General features: G+C 41.1%; 1 protein-coding gene across 1 annotated transcript in view; it reads left to right on the top strand.

The window, feature by feature from the left end:
- The window catches only part of LOC134824155 (tectonin beta-propeller repeat-containing protein 2-like), a 35,979-nt gene extending 30,348 nt beyond the window's left edge, over positions 1 to 5,631 (top strand). The window contains exons 21-22 of the mRNA XM_063835895.1: positions 3,958 to 4,042; positions 4,649 to 5,631. Of these exons, the coding sequence (XP_063691965.1) occupies positions 3,958 to 4,042; positions 4,649 to 5,623 (1,060 nt within the window). The 3' untranslated portion in view covers positions 5,624 to 5,631. The remainder of the gene's footprint in view (positions 1 to 3,957; positions 4,043 to 4,648) is intronic.
- Positions 5,632 to 12,158: the final 6,527 nt, after the last annotated feature.

The following is a 12,158-nucleotide window of genomic DNA, read 5'->3' as shown; positions in this document are numbered from 1 at the left end:
ATCCTTCTCCTCAGTCCTCCATCCTCAGTCCTCCATCCTCCTCCTCAGTCCTCCCCCAGTCCCCCTCCTCCTCCTCCTATTCAGTCCTCCTCCTCCTCCTCCTCCTCCTCCTCAGTCCTCCTCCTTCTCAGTCCTCCTCAGTCCTCCTCCTCCTCCTCCTGAGTCCTCCTCCTCCTCCTCCTCTTCCTCTCAGTCATCCTCCTCAGCCATCCTCCTCAGTCCTCCTCCTCAGTCCTCCTCCTCCTGGGTTCTCCTCCTCATCTTCATCCTCCTCCTCTTCCTCCTCAGTCCTCAGTCCTCCTCCTCAGTCCCCCTCCTCATCCTTCTCATCAGTCCTCCTCCTCCTCAGTCGGCTCTCCCAGTCCCCCTCCTTCTCCTCCTATTCAGTCCTCCTCCTCCTCCTCTTCAGTTCTCCTCCTCCTCCTAGGTCCTCCTCCTGGGTCCTCCTTCTCCTCCTCCTCCTGGGTCTTCCTGATCCTCCTCCTCCTTCTCAGTCATCCTCCTCAGTCATCCTCCTCAGTCATCCTCCTCAGCCATCCTCCTCAGCCATCCTCCTCAGCCATCCTCCTCAGCCATCCTCCTCAGTACTCTTCAGTACTCTTCAGTCCTCCTCCTTCTCAGTCCTCCCCCTGAGTCCTCCTCCTCCTGAGTCATCCTCCTCGGTCCTCCTCCTCCTCCTCAGTCCTCCCCCAGTCCCCCTCCTCCTCCTCCTATTCAGTCCTCCTCCTCCTCCTGAGTCCTCCTCCTCCTCCTCCTCTTCCTCTCAGTCATCCTCCTCAGCCATCCTCCTCAGTCCTCCTCCTCAATCCTCCTCCTCCTGGGTCCTCCTCCTCCTCTTCATCCTCCTCCTCTTCCTCCTCAGTCCTCAGTCCTCCTCCTCAGTCCTCCTCCTCATCCTTCTCATCAGTCCTCCTCCTCCTCAGTCGGCTCTCCCAGTCCCCCTCCTTCTCCTCCTCCTATTCAGTCCTCCTCTTCCTCCTCCTCAGTTCTCCTCAGTTCTCCTCATCCTCCTCCTAGGTCCTCCTCCTGGGTCCTCCTTCTCCTCCTCCTGGGTCTTCCTGATCCTCCTCCTCCCTCTCAGTCATCCTCCTCAGTCATCCTCCTCAGTCATCCTCCTCAGTCATCCTCCTCAGCCATCCTCCTCAGCCATCCTCCTCAGCCATCCTCCTCAGCCATCCTCCTCAGTACTCTTCAGTACTCTTCAGTCCTCCTCCTTCTCAGTCCTCCCCCTGAGTCCTCCTCCTCCTGAGTCATCCTCCTCAGTCCTCCTCCTCCTCCTCCTCAGTCCTCCCCCAGTCCCCCTCCTCCTCCTCCTATTCAGTCCTCCTCCTCCTCCTGAGTCCTCCTCCTCCTCCTCCTCTTCCTCTCAGTCATCCTCCTCAGCCATCCTCCTCGTCCTCCTCCTTAGTTCTCCTCAGTTCTCCTCCTCCTCCTCCTAGGTCCTCCTCCTGGGTCCTCCTTCTCCTCCTCCTGGGTCTTCCTGATCCTCCTCCTCCCTCTCAGTCATCCTCATCAGTCATCCTCCTCAGTCATCCTCCTCAGCCATCCTCCTCAGCCATCCTGCTTAGCCATCCTCCTCAGCCATCCTCCTCAGTACTCTTCAGTCCTCCTACTTCTCAGTCCTCCTCCTGAGTCATCCTCCTCAGTCCTCCTCATCCTCCTCAGTCCTCCTCATCCTCCTCCTCATCCTCCTCCTGGGTCCTCCTCCTGGGTCCTCCTCCTGGGTCTTTCTGATCCTCCCCAGTCCTCTTCCTCCTCCCCTCCTCAGTCCTCCTCCTACTCCTCCTCCTCGTCCTCAGTCCTCCTCATCAGTTTTCAACAGTCCTCCTCCTCCCCAGTCCTCCTCCTCAGTTCTCCTCCTCCTCCTCCTAGCTCCTCTTCCTGGGTCCCCCTCCTCCTCCTCCTGGGTCTTCCTGATCCTCCTCCCTCTCAGTCATCCTCCTCAGTCATCCTCCTCAGTCATCCTCCTCAGTCATCCCACAGCCATCCTCCTCAGCCATCCTCCTCAGCCATCCTCCTCAGTACTCTTCAGTAGTCAGTACTCTTCAGTTCTCCTCCTCCTCAAAATTATAATACATAGAAGTTGCGAAAAATTCTCAAAATGTTTGTCCACCAATGTCTGCTTATGTCCACCAATGTCCGTCCGAGTCCGCCAATGTCCGTCCGGGTCCGCAAATGTCCGTCCAAGTCCGCCAATGTCCGTCCGAGTCCGCCAATGTCCGTCCGTGTCCGCCTATGTCCCAAAAAACACGTCCGTTGTCTCATAGAATCCAAAAAGGACAGGACATAGACGGACATAGACGGACGTGACACCCCCCCCCCCCCTATATAAATGTGGCTATTAGACACATTTTGGTGTATCGGAATAGTCTTTAAGACCTTCCTGGACTGAAATACAAAAATTCGAGTGACCGCAAAACCCTGAAAAAGGGTGTGGCCTTTATTGCAAAAATGCAATAAAGTCCAAATGTTTTGAGAATCATCTAGAGAGGTGATAACCGTTGAGAAATCGCTTTTAACACGAAAAGCTAACGAGATTCCGTTTCGTCTCAGACTATACTGAATGGTATGTTATAATTTGAAATAGTCTGATCTGGCTTTAAATGGCCCGGTAATCATAATTTTAAATTACGTAGATAATCATAATTTTAAATTACGTAGATAAAGTTTAATTGACAACCACAACTATGTTTCATTTCAAATTAATTCTGATGTGAAATGAGGGGGTTTTTCTTTCGTGGAGCAATTTAAATACGGCTTCCGAAAATATTCACGTCTTCATATGGTAGGATGATGAGAATATTTTCGGAAGCTGTAACTGCTCCATGAAACAAAAACATGATGTCATAAAAACTAATTACAACACTATAACAAATCTATTACATTTATTGAGAATTATGTAATGTAACGTGATGGAAATATTTTAAACAGGTCATATCCTGTCCAAACCCAGGATTTATAACATGAAGAATTCGTTGTAACTTTGTATTTTTAAGCATTAGTATATTGTATGACATAATCCTCTACTCTCCTTAAACTCTACTCTGAACTCTCCGACTTTCCCAATTAAAGTGGTCCGACAATTCCGAATATTATAGTATTTAGATTATGATTATATGAAAAAAGGACTGCTGGCCACCGTCATATTTAAGGAGATGTTTACCAGCAACGCTTTATCCCATTTAAAAATCGTTTTGAACTGTTCTTCGACCGCTTTATTTAAATTGGTATTTATATGTTCAAATTACCCCATCAAAATCTCGTTTATTCAAAGGTCACAAATCTCGTTTTCTTCCCGACTTCAGTATTTTCTTCCCGACTAAGATCTCTGGAAAACACATTATAACAATACCTACGTACTATGAAACTTGGCAAACAGCTTTAAGTCGTGTCCAAAATGACCCCACTTTTTTTCCAAACCATCGTCCAAAATTACCCCAAGAAAAAATTATCTGGGGAAAAAATCCAATTATTCAAAATGTTAAATGACCCCACCGGCCACGGCGGCCACCGTAATACTCGAATTCTATTACAGTAAAACCCAGACTAACCGCAGAGTTTAGGGGAAAGGAAACAACCGCGGTAAATCGGGGTTTTGTTTGTTTACATTATGCATGTTAAACTCTAATAGTATTTGTGGGGAGGAAATAGCCGCGGTAAATCTGGGTTTGCGGTAAATCGGGGTTTGCGGTAAATCGGGGCGCGGTAAATCGGAGTTTTACACATAGAATTGTTCAATCTTCCAATCTTCCAAAATGATAAAAAAGAGTAACAGTACTCTGACAGTATGTTAACCATTTCAAATGAAATAAAGGATATAGCTCACTGTAGACAATGTTGCAGTTGGATAAATATTTTGTAGTTTTTGTACAGATTACGGTGTAAACTTGTTAAGATGTTTTTACCACGGATTCTATTTGTACTGTATGATCCTGTCAATAATAATAATAATTTCAGTGTAAGCGAACAGCTGGGAAGTAACTTTGTCACACATACAGTCGGACTCTTTTCAATGAGGAGACGAACTCTTGATGTCAAACAGGTTTCCCAACTCTTCATATTATGAGATATCAGCACTTATAATGAGCATTTGCTGGTTAGATAAAAAATATTCCCGAATATGGAGGGTTCGTTCAATGACCCAGCCATCCAGCTTGCCAAAACTAGATCGTCAAATAAAATTGAGTGGTGCTCCAAACCGTTTGATCATCAATTCAACGGCTTTAAGATTTAATCACTAAGTGGTCATCAAATGAACCGTTAGAAGGATATCGTATAAATGGGATAGCTGGTAGTTGTAGTTAAGGAGTTAGGTTATTATATGAATAATGTCTGGGAAAAATTTGCGGCAAGCTAAAGCTGTTCTCAGCAGAAATGTGTTGTCCATAGTCCCAGCAACCATACAAAGACTATTAAATCTGGATCCATGATGGAAAAATTAGAGCATATTTTTTCCAGGCGCCTAAGGACCCTTAAACTTTGACTCCATATTAAAATTTCATCCAAGAAACCCCAGAGAGAGAGATTTTGAAAATACCACGGCCCCTCGCCACCAAACTAATTATCTAATTGATAATAATTAAACTAATTATCAGTACTCCTCAGCTATAGGCTCCAGTAAACACCAGACCTAACCCACTTCTCCCAGGTGTGCACCTCAGCAGAAGGTGGTGTCTGGCTCCTCAGCAACTACAACACACTACACCGACGCTACGGCATCATAACCGGCCACAACTGGGCCAACATATCCCGGACATTGATCAGCGGGAGACGGGAACAGTGGCAAACACTAGCGGGGGAAGGAGCGTATCCGGACATTTCCGGTCCTGTTTGGGGGCTGACTATGGCGGGGGATATAGTGTGTTTCACTAGGTCTTCACCACCTCGTCCACTGGAACCACCCTGTTCCCAGGGTAGGGTAGTACATATAGCCGCTACCACTAACGTGTTATGGGCTGTAGATCAGAGCGGTCAGATCCACGTTAGAGAGGGACTAGCTCGAGATGACGTGCTTGGAACACACTGGCAAACTCTAAACATGACCCAACTAATGGGGGTGCTCCTTCATAAACTCAGTTGTTCAGATAGAGGGGTTTGGGCGGTTGACACAACCGGCACGCCCTGGTTTAGAACTGGTTGTTACGCCGGAAAAGACATCGTACAAGCTTGGGTGAGAGTAGAATCAAACTCTTTAAAGTTTCGAGAAGTCTCCTCAGCAGGTTCCCTAGTCTGGGGTGTGGATGGGAGGAACAGTGTGTATGTCAGAACTGGTGTTTCATATTCACTACCAGTAGGATCAGACTGGGAACAAGTGCCTGGACTGCAGTGTTTGCACGTGCGCGCGGCTCACGAGGGCGTGGTGGCTTTATCCACTTCCCAGCACCTTGTATACCGTTACGGGGCTTGCCCCACCCTCCCCGCGGGTAACTACTGGAGAAAGGTACCAGGTCCACCACCAGACGGCTCTGTGTCTCTTATCACTACCTTGAAGGGTGGGGGAGTCTGGTGTCAAAGCGGAAGGTCTAATCTCCTGTATAGGAGGAGAGTCAGGACTGTTCCAGATAAAGGGCATGTTAATCAGGTGGGGTCTAGTCCTGCTGAAGAGGGCTGGGAGGTTGTGTGACCTGCTCATTGAGGGGGGAGGGGGCGATTGTCAATTAGCAATTAATACCCTTTTTTGCTGAGTTTTCGATGTTCCTTATGGAGAGAATGGTACGGTGTGATAAGCACTAAATTTAAATGTTACCCACAGTCTAATAAAAGTCCCATTAAGTGAAATGATAATATATCGCATTGTGCTACAACTATTTTAAAGTGGGTGCAAAATTCAATCATATCTAGCCATGGACATTGCACTGCGTCACAATAGGCAAGCATCAAAGGCTGAATATTAGTTATATAACGCATTCAGCTTCGTCGGGGGAGGGGGGATGCAACGACCATTATAATTAGTTTCAGTATTTTTTATTTTGCCAATACTGACATTGTCATTAATGGTCATCCTACTATATATAAAGCGAGACGATATATATCCGTAACATTTTACTGATACCACGGCATCAACTTTAACACGATTTTCCGCAAAAATCAGCATGAAAAACTAAAAAATTGGCCAAGAAATAAAAATTTTAGTGCCCAAAATTTGGACCCCCAAGAGGTGTCAAAAACGCGAATTAAATAGGTAATAATTTATTTAGTCTCTTGAGTATTGACGGGTTCCTACTAGTTAATTTTATTTATTACTATACTAGTAACATCAACTTAGGCCTAGGGAATATTCGTTTACTGATATACTTCGTAGGAGTCTGTCATTAACCTACGAAATATAATACCACTTACATAAGTCAGCACGAGTTGAGTAGTACCATAACAACGTGTCTCGACAAATTGTGCAATCTTTACAGATTTAACCATAAGTGGTTAAGTTGTGAAATAATATTATACTATCTGTGATCTTATTTATTCCGCAGAAAGTCTTATTAAATTTGATCTCGTGGTGTCAATAAAATGGCAACAGATATATTACATCGTCTCGCTTTATTCTTCATTAATTATACAGGTTGGGCCAAAAGTCAGTGGACATACGTTGGCCTTAATAGCTCCGCCGTGTTTTATATTTGAGAGCTGTTCCTTTGCAGATGGTATACTGTACTTACTGCTTTACTGGTTCGAGGATTCCGTCGTCAAAATTTGAAAATTCGAATATTTTAGACCACGCTCATTCAATATTAAAACACCTATAATTAAATATTGTTTTCTCTGAACATGCTGAACGCCTAATTTTTTTTCAGAGACGGTAGATTATTAAATGTTGCATATTATGATCTGAAACATGAGGCAAAACGGATTAGAAATAACGAAGTTATCAAGCATTTTCTGTATCTCGTTAACAAAATTGACTGGGTGATCATGTGACACCGTGACACGACACCTTAATTGGGCACTCTTAACAATTCTCATAATTCCCATAACGTTTAACGGGGTGGTTAACTGGGTCACCTAATCACGTGATTAGGTTAACCAATCACCTGATCACACGTAATGAATAAACTCGTTATGCTTCATATCTCGGTCATCTGAGAAGGTACAGTTCTAATTTTTTCAGGACAAACGTAATTCGAATGGCCAAACACAATTCAATAAAATTTAGCTCGATCCGACTATCCAAACTATCAAATAAATTCAAAAATGAACCTTCATTCGAAAAAAATGAACTCGAATATTTTTCATTCACAGCTAGCTATAACAGTATCTTACTATATATAAAGCGAGACGATATATATATATTTATTTATCCGTGCCATTTTACTGACACCACGGCATCAACTTTAACGCGAATTTCTGCAAAAACCGTCAAAGATATACAACTGAAACTTTTTTGACTGGGTCAAATGCTTTAATGGCCTTCAAATCAGCATGAAAAAATAAAAAATTGGCCAAGAAATAGGAGTTTTAGAGCCCAAAATTTGGTACCCCAAGTGGTGTCAAAAACGCGAATTAAATAGGTAATAATTGTTTTAGTCTCTTGAGTCTTGACACCATTTTAGGGTTAGACGGGTTCCTGCTAGTAACTATAACCAGGCACTGCGTCACAATTTATAAAGATCTAAGGGATTATTCGTTTACAGATGATACCTCAGAACGTGGCGTGGCGATAAAATTTGATACCATAAAATAAGGAACTGAGCCTTAGTGAGCTGTTTCTACCCTTTTACTGTGCGAACTCTTCGTTATTTTGGTAATTGAAAGAATGAAAAGCTGTTCGAAATATTTGATACGCAACCTTTTTTCCTAAAAATATGTACATATTTAAATCGCCCCTCCCCTTAATTTAATTAATTAATTAGTTGATTAACTGATCAATTAGTTCTATAGGTAATTGATTAATTTTCCTCATGTTTTTGCTGATTTATTTTCATGGTTAGATTAATGTAACCCAATTACAGGTTTGTTTACTGTAACACTATTTTGCAATTTGTGGCAACTTCTTTTTTGAATTGTGAATTAATTCAAGTTCGTAAACACTATTGGTAACCGAATGCTTAATTTCACAATAATTAATTTTCAATGCTTAATAAATGATTCTAATTTGAAAATTGATTAAAAATAGTAACAATAGTAATTAATTAATGCTAATCATTTTCTATTGTTACCGATGGTGTAAGTCATGTACATTTCCATTAAAATTAAAAAGGTGATGAAGAGAGCTCATCAGAATATATGTCACATCTTTAATCTTTTATTTCATTATTTTTCTTTTGTTTCTATATGTTTTAAATTGACGAAAATGATTGATTAGTTAAAATGATTGATTAGTTATCAATAATTATTCGTCATCATAAATTGATCAGTTTTTTGTGTCAGAAGTGCGAGGAGAGTTCAGAGGAATCTTTAGTCTTGCGTGCAGCGTGGTAAAACTAAAGATGGTTTAATTGTAAAACTAAACGATTGATTAGATTTTAAAGGGTATTTAACGCAATTTAAGTTAGGCTATGTCATATTTGATCGGTAATTTCAAAATGAAATGTGCGCTAGAGCTGGTTTAAGATGGTATAATTGTTAACGTTGGAATAAATTTGAAAGGGCTTTAAGTTTAACGCATCACAGGGAGACTAAAGTGCAAAGAAACTGCTGCTTTGCACTTTACTCATTTAGTCATTAGTCTCCCTGTAGCTGTGGCATATTTTGAAACTTGGTAATTCCTTTACCGAGATAGTTAAGCGATAATGTCATATTTTATCGGTAATTTCAAAATGCAATGTGTGTTAGAGCCGAGTCCTATCGTTTTAGTTTCACGAATTCGTTCTTCGCGTTCGGATGTACTTCTAGATCAAAAAAAGGTGAGGTTTGAAAACGTTATTATGTGATGGATTTATTTTATAATACTTTGAGATCTTGAAATGAACCGCGAATGCAAGTTTTTTATTACTTCGATTTACAAAATTGATTGTCCGCTGAAAATATCACAGATAGATCGGAATCATGAATTAATGGTGCCTCTCTTATCAGCCTCACAAATCCGGGAGAGAAATGAAGTAAAATAAATGTGCTACTTCGTACTCGTAGCACAAATCACAATTGCCTCGGGCCATAGCATTACGAGAAGAAAGCGGCGCGCGCTACTATTAGTACTTCGAAGAAATTTGATATCCGTCAAGTTAAAGCTCTAGCTTACTTATACTATTACTTGATACATGTTACGTATCCCAAATATCAGAGATATATATATGGATACACCATGAAGGCACATCTCTGCGCGGCGTAAGTAAATTTACAAGTTCGCGCGAAAAATGTCTTATTTTTCTGGCGCTCGCGCTTTGTTTTCGCGCCGGGAGCTGATTACTCGTGAGCTGATTACTCGTGAGGTCGAAATGGGCGCTGGGTGCGATATTTCTGAAATTTTGCCTGTTGGTTCGGTGGATGATTTTAGCCACAGCGCCTTAAAATTAGCAAGATCGCAGCTAATCACACAAAGTTACAGCTAATTTAGTGATGTAAACACTCGTCGCAATATACTGGAATTGAATCGAGCGCTTACTGCGCGTTGTTATGGTTACTAAGCGTGTGGTCATTGTGAATTGAGCGCGCATAGCGTTGATGATCGAAAATGCTTGCTTATTTGTTATGTGAACTCGGCGTGTTGTAAATTTATCTACACAATTGTCACATAGACAAACTATCAGTATTATTGATTGTATTCACAGTATAGTAAATGCAACGTATGTCAAGGCTATAATGTTCATAAACAGGACTGTAATTTTCATAAACCGAATAGAGATTTGTCAGAATTACAGGCTGATTGCCGCTCAGTAAATGTAATATAAAGCCCCCGGCAGTTGAAACCAACTTGAATCGATGCATTTTCGGACACTGATTCAGAGTCACCTTTTAAGACACAGGGTTAAAATGCTTGCCTGAGAAAAGAAAACCAGTCTAGCTACAGCTTGTTCTACAGTGTACAGTTAAACCGCAGTTATTCTTATGAATATGTTTATGAACAGTGGCCAAAATTATCTGCTTTTGGGGCTCGGGCGAAAATTCCATTCATTGGGGTTTTAAGCCCAAAAAAAAAAGAAAAAAAAACCCCTTTAAAAAAAAAAAAAAAAAAATTGGGAAAAAAATTTTCTTTTTTGATACAAAAAAAAATTCCAATGGGAAATTCAATTAAAAAAAAAATTTTTTAGTTTTACTTCAATAATATATGTACAGTATCACAAACTGACAGTAAAAATCTAATTTCTGGGTTTCGATCTATTTACATTTTGGTGACAGTAAAGGCCCCCAAAACCCTTTGGCCCAAAAATTGCATTTTAAACCTCCCTTTCCCTTGGGGTTTGTGAGAAATTTTACGTTGGAATTCACCCCAAAGCGCTCCTTATAAATTTTTAAAGTGTCGGACACCCCACAAATTGGGATATTGGGGCAACACCCCGGGGAAAGAACGCTCTTTTTAGCCGTACACTCATTGTTACCCCGGTTAACAGCAAAAATTTTTAAAAAACCTATCCTTTTTAAATTATTTAGTACCTTCATTTTGTATTTAATTTGGCCCTTAAGGGGGGAAAAACAGGGGGTTATTTGAGGAATGAGGGTGAATTTGGGAGAAAATCAGAAATTTAAAACATTTTTGGGTGTAGTAATTGGGCCCCCCAATCCCCCCATTTTGAGGGGGTTTTTTTAGTTTTTTCAAAATTTAATTTTCCCTATTTTATTATTTATTTAAAAATTTTGTTAAATTTATAATGTAATGAAAGTTCGCTGTTCAATTGGAATACCAGTTTTTGGCCCCCGGTTTTCTATCCGGTAAAAAACCCCCGGTCACCCCAAAAAATTTTTGTTTTTGTTGGTCCCGGTCCCGGGTCCCGGCCCCCCCGGTAAAAGGATAGAAACCCCCAGAAATTTTTTGGGTTTCCCTTTCCCGGTCACGGAAAATTTGTTTTAACTCACCCGGCCCCGGCCCCGGTTTCAAGCCCCATTTTGTATCCCGGCCCCCCGGTCCCGGTCAGGCCAAAATTTCATGTCCCGGTCACCCCCTTTGATCTGAATTTTGGGAGGGACGGGGAAAACAGTAAAACCCCAATTAATTTTTTTTAATTTAAATTTTAATTATCAAAACTTCATATTTTTTTTAAACCCCTATATAATATATTATTTTTGTTTACCCTAAGAAAAGGGATCTAAAATAACCCCTAAAAACAGGGATGGGGTTAAAACTATAAAAGGGGAAAAAATTTTAAAAATACTGAAAAAAAACTAGTTTTAAAAATTTCTAAAATACGTTAATTTTAAAACTTAATTAATTAAATTTGGGGAAAGTTTTAAAAAAATTTTTCCCCTTAAAATACAGGGGGAAATTTATAAATTTATGGCACAGTTCAGTAAAAATAAAAAAACTTTTTTGTTGATGGCACTGAAGAATATTTTGAAAAAGTTTCGATGAAAGTTAAAGGGAAACCCAGTTAAAGGAACACTTTTTAAAACCCCCCCCAAATTTCAGAATTTTAAATTTTTTTGTTTTTAAAATCAAACTTTATAAAGGAAATAAATTTGGGTTTATTAATAAAAAGGTTGGTTTGTAAAAATCAAAAGAAAACAGTTTTAGAAAATTAAAAAGAAAAAAGTTTTTTTGTCCTAGACCCAAGACCCTGCTCTTTTTCCCCAAAAAGATTTGTGGGTCGGGGTTCTGTTCTTCGATTCTTGCTGCTTTGTTTTTTCGCCCCGCAAGTGGGGTTTACCCTGAGGATTAGGGGCCCATAATAATGATAACGCTTTATTTTTTATTAACCGTTTTAGCCGTTAAAATTTCAACCTTTTGAATTATTAAAATTTTTTTAGTTCTAAAATTGGGGAACCTCCCGACTAGTTTTGCAAGGGGAAATAAAAAAACCCAGACGAAATGTGAAATTTTTTTAAAAAAGTATAGGTACACCCCCTTGTCCGTATTTTCCGTACATCCGCCGTGACGTCCGGCCCCCTAGAAGGGTTTCCCCAGGTCTGTTTTTCTAGGAAAAAGGGAAGGGGAAAGATTGGAGGAAGCGGGTTTGATTTTTAAATGATTTCACTTAACCCCCAAAAGGTGCCAAAAACCCCTAACTCGTCTAAATTGAAAAGCCGGCTCTGGCGGGTTACCCTCGGGTGATTGTCAAAATGAGATGGGG

The sequence above is a fragment of the Bolinopsis microptera genome, chromosome 12, assembly GCF_026151205.1.
Source record: "Bolinopsis microptera isolate Bmic1 chromosome 12, MBARI_Bmic_1.0, whole genome shotgun sequence".
NCBI classification, from domain to species: Eukaryota; Metazoa; Ctenophora; class Tentaculata; order Lobata; family Bolinopsidae; genus Bolinopsis; species Bolinopsis microptera.
This window is presented reverse-complemented; position numbering and strand designations above follow the sequence as displayed.